Source organism: Macaca thibetana, chromosome 10, assembly GCF_024542745.1.
Source record: "Macaca thibetana thibetana isolate TM-01 chromosome 10, ASM2454274v1, whole genome shotgun sequence".
NCBI classification, from domain to species: domain Eukaryota; kingdom Metazoa; phylum Chordata; class Mammalia; order Primates; family Cercopithecidae; genus Macaca; species Macaca thibetana.
Genome location: NC_065587.1, coordinates 40,678,592 through 40,705,063, shown reverse-complemented (window position 1 = coordinate 40,705,063; position 26,472 = coordinate 40,678,592). Strand labels below are relative to the sequence as shown.

General features: G+C 44.9%; 2 protein-coding genes across 2 annotated transcripts in view; one reads left to right on the top strand and one right to left on the bottom strand.

The window, feature by feature from the left end:
* The window catches only part of ATP5F1E (ATP synthase F1 subunit epsilon), a 558,621-nt gene that overhangs the window by 170,485 nt on the left and 361,664 nt on the right, over positions 1 to 26,472 (bottom strand). The window lies entirely within an intron of this gene.
* ZNF831 (zinc finger protein 831) overlaps positions 1 to 26,472 on the top strand; it is a 111,873-nt gene that overhangs the window by 53,083 nt on the left and 32,318 nt on the right. The window contains exon 4 of the mRNA XM_050745548.1: positions 6,477 to 6,628. Within this exon, the coding sequence (XP_050601505.1) occupies positions 6,477 to 6,628 (152 nt within the window). The remainder of the gene's footprint in view (positions 1 to 6,476; positions 6,629 to 26,472) is intronic.

Genomic DNA, 26,472 nt, shown 5'->3' with positions numbered 1-26,472 from the left:
ATTAGGAATCCACAGGGCTATTTTGATTTGTGGATTGGTGTCTCTCTATAAAAAATTCTTAGCCATCATTCTTCAGATATTGCCTCTGTCCTGTTCCCTCTCCTTCCTTTCTGAAATACTGATACAGTATATATTAGGCCTTTTCTATCTTTCATGTCTCTTAATACTTTTAATAACCTTGTTTCTCTGTGCTATAATCTGGATACTTTGTTCAAATCTGTCTTTAAAATTTTACCAGTTTTTTAATCTACTGAGTTATTTTTTGTAAAGCTTTATTAAAGTATAATTAAATTTTAATAAATTGCACATATTTAAAACATACAATTAAATAAATTTTGACATATGTATATGCCTGTGAAACAATATAACCAGGATCATGAGCATATCTGTCAAGTCCAAAAGTTTCCTCCTGTCCCTTTGTAATTCCTCCTTTCTGCCCATCCTGAAGTCCTTCCGTCCCCAGGTAACCACTGATGTGCTTTCTGTCACATAGGGATAGTTTGCTTTTTCTAGAATTTTGTAGAAACAGAATCATACAATATATGCTCTCTTTTTTTTTTTTTTTGGCCTGGCTTTATTCAGTTAGCATTACTATTTTGCGGTTCATCCATGTTGTGTTTATCGATAACACATTCCTTTTTGTTGCTAACTAGTATGCAATTGAGTGAGTATGTCACAATTTGTATATAAGTGCACCTGTTGATAGACATTTGGTTTGTTTCAGTTTGCGGCTATTACAAATAAAATGACTACAATTATTCGTCTGCAAGCCTTTGGATGGACATATGCTTTAAATTGTCTTGGGAAAATATCTAGAGGTGAAAAGCCTGGACCATATGGTAGATGTATTATTAACTTTTTAAGAAGCTGCCAAATTGTTTTCCAAAGTGGTTGTATCATTTTACATCTCCACTATCAATGTATGAGAGTTCCATTTCTCTACATTATTGCCAACACTTGGTGTGGTAATTCTTTTTAGTTTTAGTCATTTGAATAGTTGTGTAGTGGTATCTCTTTATAGTTTGAATTTGCATTTCCCTAACAAGTGATGATATCCAGCGTCTTTTTTTATGCGCTTATTTAGTGTTTGTATATCTTCTTTGGCCAAGTGTCTCTTCAAATCTTTTGCTCATCAAAAATGGGTTGTTTTCTTATTGAGTTTTGAGAATTTTTTTATATATTCTGATTATAAGTTCCTTATCAGAAATGTGATTTGTAAATATTTTCTTTCAGTCTGTGGCTTATCTTTCTTTTCTTTTAGTAGCATCTTTTAAAAAGCAACTGTCTTTCACTTTGATGAAATTTAATGTACCTTTTTTTGTTGATTATGTTTTTAGTGTCATAGCTTAGAAAAGTGTGCCTTAACAGAGCTTCAAAGCTTTTCTTCTAATTTTTTCTCTAAAGTTTTATACCTTTAAGTTTTATATTTAGGTTTATAATACATTTCCACTTAATGTTTACATATGGTGTGATGTATGGATCAAAGTTCTTATTTTGCCTGTGGATATCTTATCTGGTTGTTCCAGCATCATTTGTTGATCTATTTGTCTATTTCAATGCAAATAGCACGCCGACTTGATTACGCCTCTTGACTCTAAGACCTACTATAAAGCTAAGGTATGCCAAAGAGTGTGGTATTTGCATCAAAATGGATACACAGATCAGTAGAGCAAAATAGAGAATACAGAAATAGACCATGCTGTGGTCAATTGATTTTTCATACAGGCTCAAAGGAAATTCAGTGGAAAAAGTATAGTCTTTTCAACAAATGGTTCCAGACCTGGAAAATTTCTTCATCAATAAGTTGAGGTGTCATCAGGCTTACCTCGTCTGTTTCTCTTCTTTCATGGATCACTGCCCTTATTGCTCAATGTCCGATGCCCTGAACACTATTGTTTTGTATCTTTATTCAGTTTTTTACTTGGGATGGTAAAGTTGGTTACTTTTGTAAAGTGTTGGTCAGAAGTCCCCGGTCTATTGCAGTACCTCTTAGTTGATCTCCCCTACTTTTATTGGTCTGCTAAATTTTAAATTTAATTATTTATGTGAATTATATTTTATTTCCAAAAAGTTTTATTTAATTATTTTTCTAATTTGCTTGATCACGTTTATAGTCTCTTGCCCTTGACTCTGATTTTCAACCTTTTTTTTTTTTTTTTTTTTAAAAAACACATCTAATGTTTTGCATCTGTCAATGACAACATATGAAGTCTTGGCACATCTGACTCTGTTTTATATATTTGCTGTCACATATGTTAACTTATTTCCTTGTTTGTGTTAAAATTTTTGACAGTTAGTTGATATTTTTGGAACTTTGAGATGTGGGTTGAAGGTGGATTCCTCCAATAAATATTTGTTTTGCTTCCCCTGGGTGCCTGGGGGTGCTCGTTTGTTTGTTGTTATGTTCCCTGGGCAGGTGGTAGGGGTACTGAGTATTTAATTCTAATTCACCCACATATTGAGAGTATGCCTTTCAGAGGTCTCAGCTTTATGCAGGAAGGGACGTTGGGTCTTCCACTTGCCTCTCACTGAAGAACATTCTGGGCTTTGAGTCCTGTACCCTCAACTGCACCAGAGCACGAAAATGGGAAGGTCATCCTCACCTGGTTTGGCAGATTCCTTGAAGTGAAAGCAGTCTCACTTTTCCAGGGTGCAGCTCTCACTTGGTTTTTGCCTTTGAACTATTTCTTACCTTTTAATCAGAACATAAATAAATTTAAATATAAGTTTAAAAAATTTTTACATTTTATGCTGCATTTTTAATTATTTTCAGTATAAGGATAATTTTGGTGGTAATCAGTCAGAGTATTGAGTCCACTGTGCTGTTGGAAATGGAGTTCTCATTTTTTAACCTTGATAATCACGGTTTTTTCATTAAGAATTTATAAATTTTGATGTAGTCAAATGGGGCTGTCTTTTCCTTTATGGTTATTACTTTTTGGTATATCTAAGAAATATTTCTTTAGTCTCAATTTCCTACTTTCAAAAATATGCAGATATGTTCTCTTATATTTTCTTCTTATATGAATTCATATATAGAGAAATATTTATTTCTATTTTTGTTTATAAAGACAACTATGGACCATGGGTTAAATATGGTTTTTAACTTACTTTAACCATGAGCAGCACATTATTTGTACATATATATATTTGATCAACAGGGTCTCAGTATGTTGCCCAGGCCGCAGGGCCGTGGCTATTCACAGGTGTGATCATAGCGCACCACAGTCTCACACTCCTGGCCTCAGTGGTCTTCCTGCCTCAGCTTCTGGAGTAGCTGGGAGTACAGGCACGCACCACCACGCCTGGCTTGGTTTGTCTATTTTTAAAAGCTTATCCATATAAAAACAGAAGAAGAATATGTGGCACAGATTGTCTGTGGCATACAAAGCCTAAAATATTTATTAGCTGCACCTTTCCGTAAAAATCAAGCAGACCCCTCCATTAATGCACTTTTGGCCACTTACATGTTAAATTTTAACTTCTTGTTTATACTTGAAGTTTCTTTCAGGGCCTTTCATTCTGCTTTCATTCATCTCTATGTTTTTTGCCAACTACAAATACCACACTGTAATGAAAACAGTTGTTTTCATTAACAAAACTACATGAGTTAAAGGAGAGAGATTAGAAAATGCAGGATCCACTTTCAGAGTGGAAATGGAAAAACGCAGAAAATTCATACTCAGAAGACTAATTGCCCTGACATTAAACTAGAGGCATAGAGATCCGGAGCACTCACAAAATACCTCCCCGCCTTGCCCAAAGCAAGCGCAGGACCATGGAATTGGATTTTATTGATTAATTTGTAGCTGTGTATCGTGCTGTATGAAGCATGAAACACTCAGAGACTTGTGCCTAGGAAATGGAACAATGAATTGTGAAGCCCCAAGTGAATGGAAATGAGCAAGGAGAAGATTGCGGGTTGTATGGGAGAAGGGCACCCTGTAAAACCCTAAAATATACATTAGTCATTGAAGGGGAGAGTAGAGAAGAAAAAATCCTGGGGTTTGAGAATGCAATTCTATTAGTAGCTAGTGCTTTTCCTTATGGAGTGGATGTTTATCTGTCTAAGCCATGTGTCTATTCACTTTAGTCATCACACAATTTACTTATTCAATGAGATAGCACTCTCAGTAATGAGAACACAATCTCTGCAGTGAGGTAAAAACAAAGGCCTACAGATGTGGCCCTGAGTCCTCGTGGCCTCTGCTGCATGTGGCCCCCACCACACATGGCTGAGACTCTTTGTCATGTTGGCCACAGCCCCAGAGCTTTGACAGCAGTCCCAGGTCCTGTTTAGCAGGATACAGCGGCTCTGCCATCCACACCTCCACTGCACTTCTCTTTGCTTTGTTCTCTGTGGGGTCAAGAGAGGAAAGTGAGGGAAATAGCATGTCAGATCTCATAGTTTCGCCCCAGAAAGGAATGTGTGTGTCGTGGGCTGCATACACCTGCCAGACCCAGTCCTTGGGTCTACTGTCCCTCCCTGAGAGAGCCTGATGAAGGTGTCAGCGGGGTGAGGAGCACGTCACCCTTACAGCCGGGTGTGGAGGTGCAGCCTGGCGAAAGTCTCCTGGATGGGGCCCCAACAGCACTAGCCACACCTTGAGGGGCCTTGCATGGCTGGTGGTGGAGATGAGCTTGCAAAACCTTCCTAAGCCAGGATGCTGCTTCTCCAGGAGGGGCTGCACACAGAACGTTCTGGGAGAACCAGGAAAGACAGAAACCTACCCTGCCCATGACTAAACTAAACAGTCCTTTGAAGACATTGCCAAGGTCCACTTGGGCTCTTCTCGAAGACAAAAGGATTGAAATTCCACCTTGATGAAGTGTGAATTCAGAGGCTGGGCCTTTCCTAGCTCTCTCCTCATTATTTTGCTTGAGTAGAAAGATCCCAGTTTCCTAATTTTCTAAAAGTAAAACCTCCCTGCAGTTCAAACTGTGCCGTTCTTAACACCTGCAAGTGTGTGGCAGCCACCCACTGACTCGTGCAAAGGTGACCCAGCAGCAGGTAGAAGAATTCTCTCCATGTGCCACCCCTTCCTTCCTCCTTTTGTCTCTGCACTTTGAAATCTCTCTCCACCCAGGCCCTGCAGGATTTGGTTCAGGGGTTTGTCGGTCCCCACCCTGGCTCAGATAGCTCTTTCAGGAACCTGTGGTCTTGACAACTGCATCAAAGAACAAACCAGCCACCACCGCCCCCCAAACCCCACAACCGCCCCCCGGGAATAACAGCTCCTGCCCCAGGCAGGGGAGGCAATCATGCCCAGATGAGGGGAGCTTCTCCCAAACACAGAGGCCAGAAAAGATGAACAAAATGTCACTTTCTCATTGTTGCTGCCAGGAAAAACCAGCGCCCAAGAGGATACTGCATTCTGCAGATCTTATTTAAAATTCTGTGAGCAGCCCTGGTGATTACGGGACTGCGGCTGGATCTTGGCAGTGGCTCAGATAAATGAGAAAGGAAAATAGCCAGTTCTGAGGAGCACTGTGGAGTAGAAATATTGTAAACTGAGGCTCGTAAAGGGAAGGGATTACTTGTGGCTTGACCAGGCAGTTAGAAGCAGTGCAAAGATCTTCTAAAAGAGCTTAAGGCATATTACAGGCCTGGCTTTTCGTCTCATTCTTGCTCCTGTATAATGGGGGTGCTAGACTAGATTGATGGCCTGTTTGTCGTTGCACAGTCCTATTAGTAAAATAATTTATAGCCTGCACTCTATTAAATGTGTATTTGTTCATTTACAAATTATACATATATTCTACTCTATGACATGAAACAATAGAAATAAGAAATGACATGAAACAATAGAAATAAGAAAGACTAGATGAAAATAAATGTAAATAGAAGCTCTAGTATTTTTCTTTCTTTACTGTCATCATGCCTTCCCTCTGAGATGTGAATACTTTGTTTTGAAGATAAATAAATCAGATGATTCCGTAGGTCTCCTCCAGATGGAAGGTCTACGAAGAATACTATCCAATACGGTGGTCACTAGCCACATGTGGCTATTCGAATTCATTAAAGTGAAATACAATTTAAAACTCAGTTTCTCAGACATGCTAACTACATTTCAAATGCACAATAGCTACATGGGTATTTGTCAATACAGATTACAGAACATTTCCATCATTGAAGAATAATCTGTTGGACAGTCTGTGAACCAAGTAGTCAAGACCACATAGCTTAAAACCTAATTGCAGCAACTATCCTTGACTAAGCCCTTGCTATGAGTTAGCATCCTGGGAAGCATTTTGTGACCACCTCATTTAGTTCCTACAACAACCTCTGAAGCTAGGCGCATTGTCCTGGAGAGGTGGGGGGTGAGGTATGGAGGGATCGGGAGTTGCTCAGAGCTGACCAGCTAGTTAGAGGTTGAGCCCCATGTTCTCCTGGGCACCCCGCAGGGACTTTCCAGATTTTTCCAGGCATGTGCTCTCCAGGCTGGTTGCTGCAAGTGTGCTTCTCTCTTCTACAGGTACAAAAGGAATTTCTTGCAGAGCTGTGTTCAGCTGAGAGCCAGTAGACTTCGCACACCAACCTGGGTGCGAAGAAGAAGCCGCCACCCTCCCCCACTCGAGGGAGTGAAGCCATGCAGGACCCCTGGACAGACCTCTTCAGAAATAGCAGGTAATGCTCTCTTTGGAGGTGCATCCAGACTGGGCACTCGAAGGCACCCACCCAAGGCATAGACACTGGGGATTCGGGATGGGCAGGAGTCAGCCCCAAGTGCCGCAAGGGTCAGGCCCAAAAGGGAGAGTAACAGAGGCGTGACGTCTATGAGACAATCAAAGTGACCCTAAACTAGTGGGGAGGGCATGCGGTAGAAGACGGAGAATTCAATATTGAGAAGTCATCAACATCCTTGAGCACTGGCCACCTGTGCCAAGCTCTGAACCAGGTGCAGCTTCCCTCTGGGACTCAGGAGAACATGAATCACAGCTCTTGGTGCCTCTGCTTTCACCATCTCTAAAAAGAAAGCTTGTTTAGTTCTCTCTGCAGGGCTATTGTAAAGCTAAAGTGGGTCTGTGGATGGGCTTGAGAGCCCATGTGAAGTAGAAGGATGAGTAGTTCTGTGAAACTGCAGGGTACATTGCTTACATGTGGAGTGGTAAGAGGCACACTCTTCACCATGCTCGGAAATAAATAAAGGGCGAACCAAGTGGGGCTGCTTCCTGGAAAAAATGGCTATTTTAAGCTACAATCACTGGGCAACCGGGGCAAATGGCTCAGCTTCTCTGGACCTCAATTTCCTCTCCCTTTCTCCCCTCTCCCCAGCATTAAGGAGCTCAGCCTTAGCCTTGCTTGATTGTTGATTGGGAAAAATGAATACCCTGTGGGAAAGGTTGCAGGGTCCCATCTGGCCAGCAGTGCCCTGAATTACCATCCTTCTGTGGTTCATTGTTGTCTGTTTGGCTCAAGGGCTAACCCTGGGCTTTTTCTCATGCTTGAGGTGTTTGGCCCTAGGGGATCCTTTGCTGGGGCAACTCCGCCTCCACCTTTGTGTAGCTCCAGTGCCCCCTACAGACAGATGGCACTTGAGTGCTCCCCCCACACCTCTGCTCCCCAACCCCCAAAGGCCTCCAGGGTAGGCAAGGACAAGGACTAGTCTTGCTTCCCAGAGAGAATTTAAATCCAGTCAGGAATTCATCTTACAGTTGGGGCCAGTTGTTGAAGAGGAAAGGTTGTTTTTGTTAAGGAAGGTCAAGGGTCAAGCCCCATGTGGGAGAGGCTGGGATGCAGGGGGGTGGGTAGGTGGAAATTCCATCAGGGAACTGGCTCTGAGCTCTCTTCCTCATCTGTGGTTCTCATCTGCACCTCTCATCTGCACCTCCATCTCCCTCCTCTATATCCAGCAGAATTGCCCATTGAGCTGTGCTTGATGCTGCCACGCCCCATGGAGGGCATCTCAGGGCTAAATGCTGGTCTGTACCACCAGGACAAGAGGGTGTGCTCCCCCATGCAAAGGCCAGGGGGCCATGCAGCTTTCTGCTTTATCATTGGGCCTTCTTGTGACAGCCACAGGGGCCACTGATGTCACCTCTGTGCTCTCCAGGTGCCCTGTGGATGCCCCTCCTCTCTCCTTAAGAGTTTTCCAATGTATAACCCACAGCTGGGAATCCAGGGCCAGCCCAATCCCCTCTGAAGTGCCAACTCAGGGCACCTGGGAATTGTGCACAGAATTGTGTGTGTGTGGGTGACTTCCAGAGGTGTGGGAACTCCAAGTGCAAAGTGAGCTCCCGGGGGTCATGGTACTTGCTGGTTGACTCCTCGTTCCCTGTTCCCATGGACTCTTCCCTCACTTTTGCCCCCATCAGCTCCAGTTCTCAAATTTTCCTTTATGGAGTAGAGCTTGGATGGAACCCCTGCTGAGATGCTGGCAGACAGCTGGTAGCCCCTCTACCTAGGAGGTCCTGATGGTCATTGGTAGAATCCAACAGAATCAGCCAGAGCTCTGCCAGTTGCTCCCATGGAGGAGCTTACCACCAGCTCTCTTCCCAGCACCTTAAGGACAGCCAAATGGAGCTGCTCCTGGAACTCCCCATCAGCCTCCCTGCTTAGCTTCCCAGGCATTGGACTAGGCACTGTGACAGGGAGGGGAACAAAGGCGACCCCTGCTCTCGATAAATGTGGTACAGGACAAAGACAGACAGACTGACCCACTGACCACCCCTTAGCTCAAATGCCACTGGGAATGACATTGGCAGATCAGTTTGCTTCCCCGGGACATCTGTCTGTCTGTCTAGGATGTCAATGGTCTGTCAGTGTGAGATTCAAGGTGCAGCAACGCCTTGCAGACTCCAGCACAGATGGCCAAGTATCATCATACGCTCAGCATTATAAACACAGGTGCACGACAGTTAGCACATGCTGAGCGCCCATGAGTGTGCACGTGGGTAATGAGTGTTTTCTTGTTGTTCAGCAGAGGACGAGGTCATCTCATTAGTGTTGGGTGGGGGTGGGGGGGAACACAAAAAGGAGGCTCTTTCTGGAAAGATGGTGGTTCTTTTGGAAATCTGGATGTAGGGAGAACAGACAGAGGCTTTCTGGACTGGGGATTGAGTGGATAAAGGCTCAGGGTCAGGAAGAGGGAACATGGGAAGGTCAGATAGAGTGTAGGTGGGCTGGGCACATGCTGGGCTGCCCGAAGACGTGGGACTGCCATTGATGACAGTGTCTCCAGTTGGGTGTCACCTGTATCAGTTTCCTAAGGTAGCTGTAAGAAATTGCCATAAACGTGGTGGCTTTGAACAATAAAACTGGATTCTCTCCCAGTTTTGGAGGCCAAGAGGCTCATGCTCCCTCTGGACTTTCTAGGGGATGATCCTTCCTGGCCTCTTTTGGCTTCTGGGGCCTCCAACTATTTCCTTGGTTTGTGGCCTGAGCTACATCTTGTGGCCTCTGCCTACATCTTCATGTGGACTTCTCCCTGTGTCACTGTGGGTCATATCTTCTTCTGTCTTTCTCTTATAAGGACACTTGTCATTGGATTTAGGGGCCTCACTAAACATGGGCTTATCTCATTTCGAGACCCTTAATTTGATTACTGCTTCTGAGACTCTTTTCTAACTCAGGTCATAACCATCCACAGGTTCCATGGACTAGGACCTGAGGGCCATTATTCAACCATCCTTACAGGTTTTATCCTATCTCTGAACCAACAGAAGTGACCTTAAAATGTGTTTGTAAACAAAAAAGGCAGGGACACACATGGATACTCAGTGCACAAGAATGCACATAATCTGGGCTCTCATTGTTTGTAAACCATTTTTGCAGGAAAGTTCTATTGTAAACCTAATACAATTCAAACAGAATTGCCCCAGCCACTGCCAGCAGGACATGCTCCACACTTGGGGGAACAGTTGTCCAAGTGACCACGGGTAGCCTCCATGCTGATAGCTATGGGGCCCACTGGCTTCCCTTCAGGAAAAAAGCCCAGCGGCTGGTGGGATGGGGCTTGACGGGGCTGCCATGTATGTGGATGGTGTTTGTTGGAGCTGAAATCTGGCTGTGGCCTGACTTGTCCGGCTCACACGCTGGCCCTGAGCATGAGACTGTGTCAGCTGCAGCAGGGACACCTGCTCCTCTCTCCCCTCCACAGGGGACACAGTTCCCAACATGCTCCATGGAAGCGGGCGCCCCTGCCTCATCTGCAGCTTACCCTGCATGCTCATGGTGACCCTGGGGGCCTCGGTGTGAGCAGAAAGCCCAGAATGAAAAGCCCTTTCACCCCTTCTTCCCTTCAGTGTCAGGAAGGGTCCTGCACACTCACCCCATGGACTAATGGAGGAATCCCAGAGATCCTGAGCTCCCTCCATGCGGGGGAAATCCCACTTCCATACACATCCTGTTTCAACATCAGCATTGCATTGCTTTCTTCACACTTAAATCCCAAGAGCAAACTGGGGGCACCAATGAATGGTGAATAAAACCAAATCCAAGGAAAAAAAAATTCAGAAACAAAACCTGAATATAGATCTAAGAAACAAGCGGCTTTCCATAGCTCAGATTCCTCCTGGGAACACAGCTCTACCACCCCATCCCCTTACATAGGTAATAAGGCCCCAGGAATAGCCTGGAATGGTGACAAATGTCTATGCTTTCATGTTTGTTATTTGAGCATCAAGTTGAACCAGGGGCCTAGGGCCCTGGCTCCCATTTTCAGAGGCCCTCCTCTCCAGCAATTAGGAAGGATGTAGAGGATGTCCATTGCAGGGCAGCTGTGAGCTGCAGGACGTGGTAGAAGCCCCAGCCCAGAGAATATCAATCACCAACTGCTCCTTATTGAAGTGTCAGAGAGGGGACCGGGAAGGCTGGTAGGGCAAACCAGCAAGCCGGACTTGACAGATCATGATGGACACCATGGAGTCGGAGGGTGGAAGAATGCTTTAAAATAAATACCACTGGAAATCAAAGGGGCATAGGGGTTTTATTACCAGCCCTAGCCAATACCAATATTTCACAGTGGAGTGACAGGCACTCTGAGGGCACTGGGTGTTTGAAGACAAAGCACTGTCACTTCAAAGGAACCCAGAGCTGAGCCTGGTGGTCCACTGCTTACAAACAACTTTCTCGAGTCTCCTTTGACCTGGCACGTCCCGGATGGAGAGATCAGAGCTGGGTCCTCGGTGAGGGAGCTGACCTTGTGTGTGTGTGTGTGTGCGTGCGCGTGTACATGGGTGTGCTTGTGAGTGTGCTTGTGTTTTTTTCTTTCTGAAGGAGAGATGACCTGTTTTCCATGGCGGTACAGTGATGGGGTAATCTGTTTTGGGTGACCCAAGGGGCTGTAACTTGGGGAAACTTGGTAGAATCCAACAAAGAAATTGAGAAGGATCTTTGTGTGTTGGGGGGGCGGGACGCGGGGTGGGGGTGGGTGGGATTTCTCAATTTAGAGGTAGAGAAAAACTTTAGATCCTAATCCTTATAGGCCAACTAGAATCAGTAAAACATTCAGAAATAAGAAGTCATGAATGCTTTTGTCCAGGGACTGAAATAAGATGTGATAACTGATAATTTTTTCTTCTTTATTTTTTGGAGACACTTCCTGTCAATAACTTAAGAGGAAGATGGAGAGAGGATGTTTTTTTAAAAAATATTTTTAAAAAAGATGTTTAATTTTCCTCTCTCCTAAACTATTCCAAAAGCATGGTTCTAATCATTTGAATTAACAGATGGCTTGGCAGTGAAGTCATCTGAAAGCAGAAGGCCAGAGGAGTTATGAGGGATAAAGACCTAATGTATAAGATTGTACATTGATTGGAGTCTATGAGACTCCCCGGACAACGGAGTCTTTTTTCCCTAATCCTAAATCCAGTAGTCCATTCCATCCAAGTTTCCAGCTAGTTGGTGCAGGAAACTTGAAATTTCTTTTAAAATATCAACTAAGGTGTATTTCCCAGGCACCTCAGGCTGTGTGACTAAGAATGGACAGAAGTTTTGCTATTTTAAAGAACATCCTTCCTCATCACATTCGCTTTAGGATAAGGGCTGAGGGGTGCATTTAATCTCATAGACTAGGGCTGTCTCATTGAAGGGATTGGTAAAAAAGTTCTTAGATATCAAGTCATTGATGTGCCAGGGAAAACAGGCGTCTACCTTAAAATCCAGATGTTCTTTATGGAACATTCCAGTCATAAGGTTGGCTGGTTAGGTAGGAATATGATAACCTTCCCTAATAGACTGCTGGTAAATATAGACCCCATTCAATTCTCTGTCTCCCTGCCTACCATCACATCCATCCATGCCCTTCAGATTAATTTTTGCAATATCATGTAAATTGATCGCTAAGTGAAATTGCAAATTGTGCTCAAGATGTTGCATTTTGTGAAATTGATAGAAAAGACCATTGGCAGCCTGCTGATTCACACCCACTGGCAGAATCAGACTAGGTGACAAATGAACAAGAGAAGAGTGACAAAGATGATAACTCTAGAAGAGTGACTTGAATATCAGAGGCTTAAGAGAAGTCTTTGGAAAAATTGATAAAGCTCTATAATATTTTTTGGGGGGGTATCCTTCTTGATGACCTAGCAATTAAAGTAAATGCAAGGTAAATAGTCCATTGGTCTACCCTACAATTTTATGTAAAAATGTATGTCCTCATCAATACTTGACTAAGTTTTGCTGATTTTTAACAATTAGCTCATAGTTTGCCATTATAACCTCCAAAATGGAGGTTTTATTTTCATCTTTGTAGGCATATTAACTTATTTTCACAACTTGTGGTTTGGTCGTTTTTCCAGACAAATTCTCAAAGTCCTTAATACTATTCACTGTGAAATTGTGGTATTGCGAATGCATTGTGAATGAATTAATTTTAGGTGGCCTTTCCCCTGTGGCAATGATGTCAACTAAAGAAGACCTTATTTACCAAGCTGTTAGGTCATCTCCTCCATGTGTGCATCCAGGGGCCTAGCATTGTAGCAGGTCCTCAATAAATGTTTGTTGAATGAACAATTTAACAAACATAAGTTTCTTTACCTTGAGGTTCCTGAAGCTTAGTCTCAGATGAAAGCACAAGCAAAGACCAGCCCCCAAATCTTCTTTGAGCATGAACAAGAGCGAGCATGCCACCTGGAGTCTTGGTTTCTGAGTGTGCGTTGTGTCAATAATGGAAAAACCCAGTGGGTATCCAGTGGGATGGCAGTAGAGGAACCGTAAAATTCAACTCTATGGAATCACCATTTCCAATCTTAGGAGTCATCTTATGTCACCTCTGTTTTACGGATGGAAGCTCTGGGGAGGTAAAAGTAGTAATGGAACTGCTAATGTCGTTTCCATGCCTTTTAACCTGACGTCCTCTCCCACACTAAAGTGGGGTCATGTTGTAAAGGGTGGTGAGGTTCATTTCCAAAGCTGGCCCCCAAGGCACAATCCCTATTGTCAAAATTATCTTTGAGAATCCTGCAAATCTATCATAAGGGTACGATTTGTGTATACAACTCTGAACAGAAATTCTTGCACACAATATGTTTGAGGACTGCTGAGATGAAAGAAGGAAAGAAAAAAGGCCATCCATCCATGTAGGCAGCTTTGAAGATAAACAGCAAATCCTCCCACTGGAGAGGGGTATGAGAAATTCCCAAGTATCCCTGCTTCATTGCGTGGTGTGTGCCATTTTGTTTTAGCATTAAACCTCTAAAACTGCTGTGACAGCAGCATTAAACCTCTAAAACTGCTTAATGGATTGAGTTGTTGTGGTGAGGATTAAGCAAGAGAGTGGAGTTGTGTCTTCTTGGGTCAGGGAAGGGTGAGCTTCAACAGTCAGGGTGTAGGTTAAATGCATGTGTGATGGGACTGTGCTGCCGATTCATTTCTTACCTGGAACGCCTTTCTTATTCTAGCATAGGAGCTGGGGGCAGTTTTCCCCCGGACAGCTACTCCATGTCATCTTGGGTCAGCTGGTGCCACTCAGTCAAAAGCCATGCCTTCTAGCCTAAGGAGAAATTCACAGCAAATCATGTCTTGAAAATGCTCTTTCCACTATTTTCCCAGTTAGAGTCTCGCTTAGAAAGATAAGCTTCGCATGTACGTGTGTGTGTCTGCACGTGCTCACGTGCTGCTGTGTCATTTTTCCATTAGAAAAAGCAACTGAAAATTACACATCCATACGAAGGGCGACGCTACCTAAGCAAAAGCTGCCGAAGATTCTCTGTGGTTGTGGTTACACAATTTCTGATGAGGTCACTGCTCTGAAATGATTATTTTTCAGAATGTGGGGAGGTGGGGGGATGAAGGCAACATCACTGATTTTGTTTGTATTTCAACTGGGACGTCCTGTTCTCTGTGATCCTAATGCCCATCAACATACAGCCTTATTATCATTCTCCTAATATGATAGTTATTGACCCTTGGGCTGCAAAAAGTAGCCTCATAAATAGATTTGCCCTGTTTTTATATTTATGTGCACATCTCTTTCTAGCTGATGACATATCAGCTTTGTAAAAAATTATTATTATTGAAAACCTCTGTGCTAAAAGTTCCATTAACTGAGACCTGTTCTATTTACTTGAATGCTTGGGTACATTAAAACATTCCGTGGTATAAAGAGTGCTCTTATATATTTCCTTAGAAACACATTTTGCGGAACTGAATGGAGAACATTGATGTGGTTGAGGTTAATTATTTGGGCTTTTGCTGGGCACATTGGATGTCGTGCCGCTTCTCCTGGTACACAGACTAAAATTGGAACAGTGAAGAGGAGCTGAGCGTGGCCCTGTGCCCAGATGACACATCTGAAGTCATATTGATTGAGGGAGATGTTTTATTGAACGATAAGAACTACATTGAGTTTATGGTTTTGCAATTTCCTGCAGCTGGCATGGTTTATAACAGTAAACACGGCGAGGTTCAGGGCTATATTTCCAATGGAGATTTTAGAAAACTCTCTCAATAACTAAAATCAGGAGGCGCTTTCAATTTAGGAAGGTCAGACACATTTATTCCCTTGGGCAAACCTGTGATGAGTGACTTTTATCCTCTTTTGGCAGATGGAGAAACTGAGGCTTAGAGAGTTGTCCAGTGACTTGCCCAGAGGCACCCAGATGATTGATCTGGGGATCAGCACTGATTCCTAAATTGAAATCATCTAGGTGCTACCTTCAGAACTTTTGTAGCATCTGCATGTCACCTATGTGATTCTTATTTTTACCCCTAGGTGCACTTACAAAAAAACTTAGGTCCATTTATTTCAAAGAGAAGCTGTTTATCGAGACTGAAAATGAAAAGTTAATATTATGTACCATTAAGGGAACATTGCAAAAATACAAACACTACAATGCTTTTGGTATATAAGTTCCAGACAGAATCTGTTGTGAGCTGAAGTCCGTGAGCCCTAGGAATACACCTGCTAAAAAGAGATTTGGAAGTGTTAGGGAAGCATTCAAGATGCATTAGCACCTAGTCAAGACTTTCTTCTTTCCTTAATCAGAAGATTAACAGAGAATAGAAGAGAGAACAGCTTCATCATTGTGCAATTCAGTTTTCTTTAACTTTCTGCTTATGAATCACCTAAAATAACCACGAACCCCCACACCCTTCCCTGGGCCCCCACTCTTGGAGGGCCATACCCCCTTTTTCTCTGTCAGTAGGATCCTCATTGACTTACATTGTTTCATCTAGAATTTCCTCAACTTTTGTAAGGCCTTGACCTGTATGAATTTAAACCACTGAACCAGTTCAGCAGAATTGGCTGCAGAGGCCATGGGCAACATTCTGCACAGACCCTCCTGGAAGACCCTTCCCTTCTCTGCTTCATTGGGCTAGCGTGAGAGACACTCGCCAAGAGTTTCGGAGTCAGCCCAAATCCCTGCATTTCTTATTGATTGGCCGATGGATTGAGATGGAGTTTCACTCTGTCGCCCAGGCTGGAGTGCGGTGGCGTGATCTCGGCTCACTGTAACCTCTGGTTCCCGGGAACTCTGCATTTCTGAGATTCTGGGACACTGATTGGGAGCCCATGGTGGGCATGCTGCCTGTGGCAGGAGGAGGTGGTACACACGTGATAGAGAGACGGCCAGTGTGCCAGGGTGCATGGGGGACGGGCGCAGGCGCAGCGGAGGCTCACAGGACGGGGCATCACCTGCAGGGCTTCTCAGGCCTCAGTCGGGGCCTGAAATTTTTTTCCTGAGAACAGGGAGCCACTGAAGGGTGAAGGGCAAGGTGCAGCTAATCCCATTTAGGTTTTCTAAAGTTCACTGTAGACACGCAGTGGAGCAAGAATTGGGGTAAACAGAGTGGGTATGAGGTGACGGATTAGAAGATCACTGACAGGCGGAGCACCTTTGTTCTTAAAAAAAAACATGGAAAAAGTGATGCTCCACATAGGGGAGCAGAAAAGTTAATTATTAGTTTTTAATTACACATGTAATCATGAATAATATTTATCTTAACCCGTTAAAATGCAATACATAAGGCTGATGTTCAGTTTCACCACTACCCCATTCCAATACCATCCTCAGGTAAAATGACAGTTTGGAGTCTGGAGTGCATCTGACAGATCTTCCTCTCTCTCTCACCCTCTCTCTCTCTCTCTCTCTCTGTGTGTGTGTAACACAGCAGCATCGCACTGCATATCTCATTGCACAACTTGCTCTTTTTACTCAAAAATGTTTTGTGGTTCCACATTATGAATACATGTACATTTATCTCAACTTCCTGAGCAGGGACAGAGTCCCTCTGGGTGGGAATACTCTTATTTATGAAGTCATTCTCCTATTAATCAAGAGTTTGGTCATCACCAGTGTTTCACGCATGATGCTCCTTGGACACACTGTTCATATCTCCTTAGCCCAGGCAGGGTTTGCTCTAGGGGATAACCAAGAAGAGAAAATGCTGGGTCTTTAAGTGTTGTGTTGCACATTTTTAATAGCCATTTTCAAATTGCTTCCCAGTTTATACGCCTACCAGTAGCATATTAAATACCACTCCTTTCCTCCAGCTTATAAAACTTTTTCTTCTTTTCCCCTTGGATGAGTAAAAGATATTACCTTCTATGCCTATGGACGGGAGGGCCTTTCCAGCCCTCCTTGCTTCTCACTAGGGGTCTCTTATCCATTCCGTCCGTGGAAGGCTGGCATTCTCTAGTAGAAAAAAGAACATGGAGGGACGATAAGACTTTTTTTTTTAAATAACAGAGAAGTGTGTTTCTCTTGACCAGACGTTATGTCCACTGGGCACAATTTGATGTTCTCACCAAATATTAATAGATTTGTTCCTCGGCAGAGGCACGACGGATCAGCCTGCTCTGGGGGGACTCTGTCACTGCAAAGGACACAAGGCCTTCCTCTGTGCCCAGCCAATTCATTAGACCCGGTTAGCAATTTGCAAAAGAGATGAGTTGATCTGCAGGCTGCTGAGGCCCAGTGTTACTCAGCTACCTCCCAGAAAGCTCAGAGAAGCCCCGGCCTCCGGGAGCCTGAGCGAGCAAACACTAATATGCAAGGCTTTAGGCAGAGGCTGAGCAGAGGCATTATTCCTCGTTACAAACAGAAGCTGGAGAGATGAATTTCTCAGCCCTTCCTGGGTTAGGGTGGGATTTGGGGCCACCGTCCAGACTCCTGGGATAAAATGAGAAGGCTCACAAAGCTGGGGCTACAATATGAGAGCAGTGTTTCTTTTTTCAAGCTTTTATTATTCCCAAACAGATTCCCTGGTTATCTTATTTTGAAATGTTGCTACTGGAGGCAGAACTTTAAACTCAGCATGCCTGTATTAGGAGAGACTCTTTGGGGTGTGAGGAAAAGAGGCTCTATTCAAATTGGCTTAGACAAACAAACAGAACCCAATTCATTATCTCACAGAACAATGAGAATTGCTTCAAGCTCAGCTGGGTCCAGAGGCTCTGTAGGTGGGTGTTCGTCTCTCTCCATCTCTGGGCAGCTCTGGTCCTGCCCAGCTGTTCCATGCTTGTGTTAGCGTGACTTTTTTTTTTTTTTTTTTTTTTTAATAACTGAGTCCCCAAACTCAGTCTGACTGGCCTGGTTTAGTCATGTGCCTGTCCTTGACCCCGTCACTGGGGATGTTGAGTGGCCAGGTATGGGTCCTGCACCTGTCCTTGTACTGAGGGTTGAGTTGGGGCCATCTCTGCTACAGCCATTAAGAAGAGGCTGAGGAGGGGAGATCACCTGAGGTCATGAGTTTGAGACCAGCCTGGGCAACATGGTGAAACCCCCTCTCTACTAAAAATATAAAAATTAGCTCTGTGGCATGCACCTGTAGTCCCAGATACTTGGGAGGCTCAGGTAGGAAAATTGCTTGAACCCAGGAGGCGGAGATTGCAGTGAGCCGAGATCGTGCTACTGCAGTCCAGCCTGGGTGATAGAGTGAGACTCTGTCTCAAAATAAAAAATACAAAATAAAAAGAGTAAATGAGAGATGGTTCCCCCTAAAGAAGGGGGGTCAGGCAGGTAATCACAGCAGATGTCCCCTCTTCCTTCATGCAGACCTGGGGAAACCATCTTACTCATGGCTTAATGCAATTAGGTATGCATTTGTGAGCCACTGAGTGTCTTTTGAAGCTCCATGAGAGGAAAGGAACAGAAGATGGCTTGAGCCCTCACCTCAAGGAGCTTAGGAAACAGTTGGTGGAGCAAGACACCTTTGTGAGACAGATGAGAGTCACGCGGCCTGAGGGTCCCAGGCAATCACTGGGGCCTGTTCTGCGCCAGGCAATGTGTGGGAGCAGGAAGAGAGGCAGACGAGAACATGACATGGCCCTTGTCCTTAGGGAGAGCCCAGTGTGGCAAGGGGAGCCGGCACAGACTGGTAAACAAGTCATTACAAATGCAGTGCGGTGAGCTTGCTGATATGATTAAGCTTCCAAATGAGGGATCCTGACAAGGCCGGCTGGAGCGGAGAAGGGAGAGTGTGCTAGCATAAACAGGAGCATGGGGAGGGGCACACTTCTGACGCTCACCCCAAAAGCCTCTCCATCCGGCCCCCCCCTGCAGAAAGGAGTGTCAACAGGGCATGTGGGAGAACCGAAGGCTGTCACTCTTTATCATGCCTTCTTTCGTCCCTCGATCATAAAGAATTTTTGCCATATACTCTAAACTGCTGGGAATGGAGCACTTAACTACCATGTACTTATTTATCTAAAATGCTAAGTGTTTCCCTTAGCAATCACTAATAGATTCCTGTAGAAACAGAGTGCCATGATTAGAATTCTGATTTCTGTGCCGACAGAAGGTGGGAAGGCAACAATAGGTAGTGCACTAATGATGGGTTCAGTGGGGAGGTGGGTGGGCAGGATGATATAGTCATTGAAGGAGAAGGTTGAAATATGGGCATTTTAAAGATAAATATGTGTTTATGTTAAAAGTTGAGAGAGAGAGAGAGAAAAAAAAAAAGGAGAGGGAGGGAGAGAAATTCTTCTAATCCTCTTCAATCCCATACCTGAAATGGGGACGGTTCTGCTTTGGAAAGACTTTCTGAAAACCATTCTCACATTTGAGTTGGAAGACCCCCTTCTCAGCAGAGAGCCACAAATGAATCCTGAGTTTTGTTCTGGAATTTTCCTATGCAACGTGCTGGAACCAGTAGCCAAATAGAATCAGAGGATGAGGCAGGAAGAAAAATGAGGATCTCAGGCATGGAACTCAACAGGCTACAAATGGGACACAAAGGGCATGACTCATCCTCAACAAAATCACGGAGGCACCAGGCATACCTTGCGGGGTCTGTTTCCCCAACACCCACCTGCTGCCTGGGCTTCACAAGGGACCAGGCCCTTTTGGTTTTGGAGGCAGATGAGCCTGTAGGATTAATTCTAACTAAGGTGTGAGTGGAGCCTAGGGGAGAAGTAACTTTAGGGGCTACAGAGAGAAACCTTCAGTGACACTGACTCATAATGGGAAGGCGATTCTCTTCTCAGCTCCCTCTCAAGCCTCTTGATCATGCCATGGAGAAAGTCTTGTTTTGATTCCATCTTTAACACTTGCCTAAACCCCTTCCTAACTTTCCTTTTAATCAGAGAGAAAGAGGTTAGGTCTCAACATCTAGCTAGAGTTTGAGAACACAATTCTGCTTTTATTGTTATTTTTACAGAAGAATCGGCTCCTTCTGATGCCAGACACTCCAAAGTCTCCTCAACCATCTTATTCCATTAACCTTGGAAAGCCAAATGTTTCCCTTTCTCTCTCTCAGCCTCCTTTGAGGCCAAGGTGGGTACCGGATAAATAATTTTGCTTTCTGGATTTAGAGGAATTGGTTTGAGTTTTGACTTTTACTAGTTCTTTGGGCATGATTGTTCCTTCCCCTTGTCTCAGGTCCTCATCTGTAGAATGGGCCTGGAGTTTCTGAGTCCATAATTCATTTAATCTGATGCCCAAGAACCCCATGAAGCCTGTCTAGGAATACCTGACTCATTTGCCCTTAAGACTGAGGAGAGGCTCAAGTTACATGAGACAGTGACTGTGAAAGTGCTGTGTGAACTACAAAGGGCTTTACAGTGTGTGGTTATCATGGCTGGGAGCTGGCAGGGGTGAGCATGTGCTGAATTTTCACCCCAGGTCTGGATAAGACGTCTTCAAGCCTAAGGAAGGAGTCAGTAAACGGTGCAGGTCTATACTTCCCGGAGCAGGGAGCTCTTGGGGATTCGGGAGTACATTCGGGGCCCTTGAGTTTGTGCTACATGCATGCCTACTGTGCTCTTCCTGCGGGGGTGAGACCTGCCCTCAAGGTTGAGAAAATAACGAAACTGGAATAATTTTCCAAGCTCCAGCTCATTCCAGCGGCCTCCCTGGCAATATTGTGCTCTGGTAGGGACCCCATCGTCCTCTAGGTAAACGGTTCACAGTGGCCCTCACCCCACTGCTGGCTGCTGGCAGGGAGATGGGAAATCTGCTCCAAAAACAACCACTGCTTCCTGCAGTAGCATTTTGAGAGTTTCCTCCAAATGTTTTTCCTCATCTAATTTTCAGTATGGCCCCGTGGGGTCAGGAGGTGATGTGTGGCCAGCCCTGTCCTAATTAGGAGTCTTGCCCAAGTTCATACGTTGAGGAAAAGAAATGCAAGCTCAGTTCCAAGGTTTTTCCCTTGCTAAAACTCTTAAATTTTTGGCTTGCTTATTTCCTTAACTTCCAAAGGACGTGAAAAGTGATTTTTGTACCACCCTCCATATAGACATTAGCGATCATTTTCAGTCGTTGTCAGTTTTCCGGTTTTGCTAGGAGGCACCTGGCGTGCCGGGAACGGACAAAAGCCATTTTTCTAAGTACTAGCGTTTGAAATTATTAAGTGTTCATTAAGCACCCCCGGGTGCAAAGCACTCTCAGAGATGTTTATTTCTCAATTTTCCATAATTTCCTTATTTTTTTTCCCCTAGCTAAAGGCAGATTGAAAAATGAACTCAGTGCATCGGAGTCTGAATCATAGTTAATGTGCGACGCCCCCTCCCTTAACTGCGCTGTTTTCTTTCTGCCTCCTCCTGTCTCCTGGCTTATCAATCTGATAAAGTTCTTTTTAACCCCTACTCAGGGGCTGTAACTTTTGCTGTATTCCCATGGCATGGCAGCAAGCGATCAACGCAGAGCCCCGAACCCCACTCGCCCCACGGGTTGGGCTGGGCTGGGCTGGGCTGGGCTGGGGGTCGAGCTCAGCGAAGCCTCGAGAAGGCTGCAGGGCGCCCGGGCAGGCGGCGAGGCGGGCACCGACCCCTGCCTGGGCGCTCCCGAGACCTCCCCACCCCGGTGGGTGGGCGCCTGGGGGCCTGGAGAGCCGCCTATCCACGTGGACGCTTCTGGAAGAACACAAAGCCCGGGCCCCCTCCGCCCCCGCCGGCGCCGAGCCTCAGTCTTGCAGGAGCAGAGAAAAAGGCTCTGTTTTTCTCTCTCCTTTTTTTTTTTTTTTTTTTGACAACAACCTCACATAACCTCAAAAGTTACCCATGAATTTACCAAAACTTTTTATGAAACTATTTTAACCTCTGGTGGGGGTTAAAAAACAAGCCTTGTGAATTTATTACCCGGAAAAAAGCGCAGCGGGCTGGGGTTTACAGCAAAGCCGCCTTCCAAGCTCCGTGGGGGCCCCCTAGCGCCCGCCGCGGGTACTGCCGGCGCCCGGCTCGCTCCTCGCTCCGCGGCGCCGCAGGGCCTGGGGTCGGCCTGGGAGGGAGGCGGGCGGACCCCAGACCCAGACCCGTGCAATCGGGGGCACCTACTCTGAACACCAGGGACCTGGCGGTACAAATTTATTTTATGTTTGTAGGGGTTTCCGTGGTAGAACCAAGGTGGCAGGCTGAAGCCGAAGGAAGGGAGAGCAGGGTTTTGATCCCAGTTCGTTGGCTTCTGGGACCCCCGCTGAACAAGCGACTGTCGTCACGACCTCCGCACCAGACGACCCCAGCCTGTGGATAACATTTCAGTGGCCTCACATAAACACCGCCCAGAGATGCAAGAGTAAGAATGTTCACGAAGAAGGGAGGCAGGAGCCCCAGCTGAGAACAGGAGGAAGCAGGAAGGGGGCTTTGGAGGAGGTCGGAGAGAGGGGCATGATTTCAGTTTCCCAGGACCAAAGGGTGAGAGATGGGGGTGAAAGAAGAAAAAGGACAAAACGGGGTGCCGAAGGCTGTATTGGGTGCTGCCTGTCCGCAGGGATGTAAAGCAGAATCCAGGATTCTGCCGCGAAATGCAGGCTCCCAATCGCTGCACAATGACCAGGACTCTCGGACCCTTCGCTTGCCAAGTGTGTGCGATGGTTCCTTCCTCTCCATGTTGCAGACACACCGGTTCTCTTTCAGAACTAGCCATGTTTTTTAAAAGCACGTGGAAAAATATTAACAAGCAAACGTTTTAACAGAGAGATGCGGGAGCGAGCCGGCAGCAGCCTCCCAGCAGAGGCAGCGGTGTTCCAGCAGCTATGGGAACGGGCCTCGGAGAAAAGCACTCAGGCTCACAGCAGAGTCTTACCACCTGTAGTCATGTGGTCCTAGGGATGTGTCTCAGCTCTTCTATGCCTCGGTTTCCCCATCTTTAAAATGGGGGTGATGGTAACACTACACAAAATACATCTGGAATTTGAAAGAGTGCTTTGAATCATATAGCCTTGGCTGTTGTGTGGTGAGAAGGCCAGCTGGCTGGTATTCATCTAGCTCTACAGGGAAGACAGAACCTAGAATTTTACGTTAAGTAAAATCTCTCAGTTTTTACAGGGTGCTAATTTAAACACACATACACACACGCGCGGATGTGCACTTGCACACATACCCCATCTGGGCCCAAATACAGTCAGCTAGTCTGAGACCTTTACTTCAAAGGCTGCCAGGAGGCCACGGGACAGGAGGGAGGAAGGAAGGAGTCACCTCTCCCTGTCATCCGCCACCCCCGCATCCAGGTCACTTGAGCCAAACACTGAAACCAGTGTGGCCAGCGCTCTTTTGGGGGTAGATGGATTACGGGGAACCATGTCCTCCTTTTCCATTCCCCCGGGAGAATATAGGAGGGCACCCACTTTAAGTACCTTCGCACCAGGAGGCCTTCAGAAGCTGCCTTGGAAATGTGATGGTGCGTGGTGGGTGGGGGGACTTCCTCTTATTCCTGGAGACCCTGCTTCCCCTCCTATCAAGTATGGGCCCTGCATGCCCGGCTTCTCACCAGCCGAGGTACCTCGCCACCTGGTTGCTTCGAGGTGCCGTGGGCTTCTCGTCCGTGGTTTGGTAGCATCCTCTTCCAGGCTGACTTCTCATGTGTTCCAGGAGGCCAACACTCTCCTGCACCCTACGGCAGGAGAGCACTGGGTGGGGGGCGCCTCTTCTGCCTCATCCCATCCCAGCCTTCCTTCGTCCCCTCGTGATGGCTTTACCCTGATGCCCTGATCATCTAATCTACTCTAACTGCCCAATTGTCTTGACAGATCTTACTGTTCTTTGCACATCATCCAGCTCTGGTAGCTTCATTCATTCAAGCATCCATGCGTTCAGCAGCTGTTTGCTAGGCAACTACTGGGCATTAGACATTGTTTCTTGAGGGGCAAATCAAGCACATTTCTCTGACTTCCCATTGTTTCTTAAAATGTTGAGGCTTTACAGTTTAACAGAGAAGATTTAAGAGTTGCTCAATCTAATAGAGAAAACAACAACAGAATTATTTGCTACAGTGATTCCAAAAGGGCAGCCCAGAAAGACATGTATTCTCATTTATCTTTGTCCAAACAAATTAAATATGTTGTTGATTTTTAAGAGTCCATACACTAATTGTTGAAAAGTAGTTGGTTGTGTATTTTTTAATATGAAAACAATATTTTTAAAAATTGCTTACTGGATTTGTAGGGTTTTTAAATTTTGTAATTTTTTTTTTCCTTTTTCATTCTGTAGAGTAGAATACTGCATGCTTCTAAGTGGTGGGGGAAAAGCTCTTTATTAGTCTTTTCATTAGTCTATATCTGTTGTGTTCCATTGTGTTTAATTTCAATTAATCTGGATTCATTTAAGTAATATTCCATTATAGATTCAATGCTTATATATATATTTTTTAACTTAAGAAATGGGGAACATTTTTTGCTCAGTTTTAAGTAACTCTGCATTAAAGCTAAGAAAACCCACTTAACGTGGTTTATTCTGGAAGTCTCCTTGAAGACATTGTTCTTTTTTATTTTGTTAGGTTTTGTATTTACCTTTCCCAATCTTGCCTTGGATTTTCCACGGCTGGTTTAGCAAGACTTGCTTTGGTCCTAACAGCTCGAGTCTTTCAGTGCTTCTGAGGACGCAGGGCATATTTCTTCTTTGCTTCCCATTTCACCACTCAATAAATTTGTGGAGTCACCAAGCAGTCACCTGTGTAATTTGATAAGGCAGAAAATGATTATTTCTCTATTATTTTGCTTAGAAGGATGAGAAACTAGATTAATCAATGTCTGTTGGAAATGCCTCTTTATAGAAAAGACTGGCTTCTTTCATCAGAGTCATGATTTGTGGCTCATATGCAGACACATTAAATGGTTTTCCAGGGGGCAGGAGCAGACAATCAAACTCTGAATTTTAGGTCTGTCATTAGATGACATGAGGTAAACTTTAGTCCACCTTTAATATGGTTAGGAGGGTGGTGCGGGTCAGCAGGCCTCCATGGAGTTCACCCATCTCATTCTGTGGGGCATCAGGGAAATCGTGCAATGTCTGTAAGAGTTAGGAGAATGTTTTGGTATGGGTTATCATTCTTGGTAGAAAGAGACTAAAACCCAGCTCAAAAAGGCTTAAGCACAAAAGGGAATTTGTTTGCTCATGTGATGGAAGAGCCCAGGGTAGCTCCAGCTGGATCCAGGGATGTAAACATTGTCACCAGGACTCTGTTGATCCCTCTTCACATCAGAGTAGACTTCCCTCTGGGTTGCCTTCATCCCTAGGCACATGGTGGCCCCATGGCCCTGGCTTATATCCTACCTACTTTCTGTTCAAAATCCCAGCATCAGTGTGGGTCTTATGCCTGGCCCCAAACCTTCTACTTGGCCAGGCAAGTAAAATATGCTCACTCCAAGAGATGAAAAGGAGTGGTCCTAAGTCTCCTTCAGGGATGTTCCCTGAAGGAGAATTGAGATGGGGCGTGGCTGCTGAACACACAGCACAGTGTTGATCACAGCCTGATCTGCTTCCTAATGGGTAGAGGTGCTCAGTGATTTGCTCAGCCAGCAAGCTGCCTTCTCCATGTTTTGTGCTACAGGTGATGTTGGTAGTAGATGCTGTTGGTGTCCTGCCTAGAACCCCTCTCCACCAGGCCAGGCCTCCACCCATTCCCATCTTTGTCTCACCCCTTCCTGCTTCTCTTATTCCCTCCACATTTTTCTTGGGAGTACCCCCTTAATAAATCACTTTCACAAGAGCCCAAGTTATATGTAAATCATGAAATGCAGCTCTTTCTCATTCATGCCAGATATAAGGCTATCCCCTATTTTCTCAACACAAAGACTGAAAATTTGGGGGCCAACCTGAAAATATAAAGATGTAGAAGAAAAAGGCAAATTTCTACTTATAATATTTAGTTTATTAATCTAGTTGCCTATGTCCCTTTAAATCATGCATTACATAAAATCTTAGTTTGGGGACATTATGTTCTCTGCTCACATTTTGCAAGTAATTCTAGCTGAACTTGTAGCAGGCATCTTTGATAATGTCTTTGTCATTACCAGAGCCACTTGTTTGAGTCATCTAATAGAGTTTTCAGAGCATAGCATTTCACTTTCATCCCAGCTCTTTGAGAGTTAGTCCTTTTAGAATCCAAGTACAATGCCATAATAGAAATCTATCCACAGCCATAAGCACCCATTCACCTGACATTAGGACAGTCACTTTCATTTCTCCTGTAGGCGCCTATTTGCAATTTCCAGCAAATAAACATGTTCTCTTTTGCTTTTTAAATCAGTTTTTAAGAGATTTGTTTACAATAGCATCCAATGCTTACTTATAATTGTATCCCAAATGCTCAAGAATAATGACTAAATTTCTGTTAAAGGTTCCCCTTCCATCACCTTTTTCTAAACCAATTTTC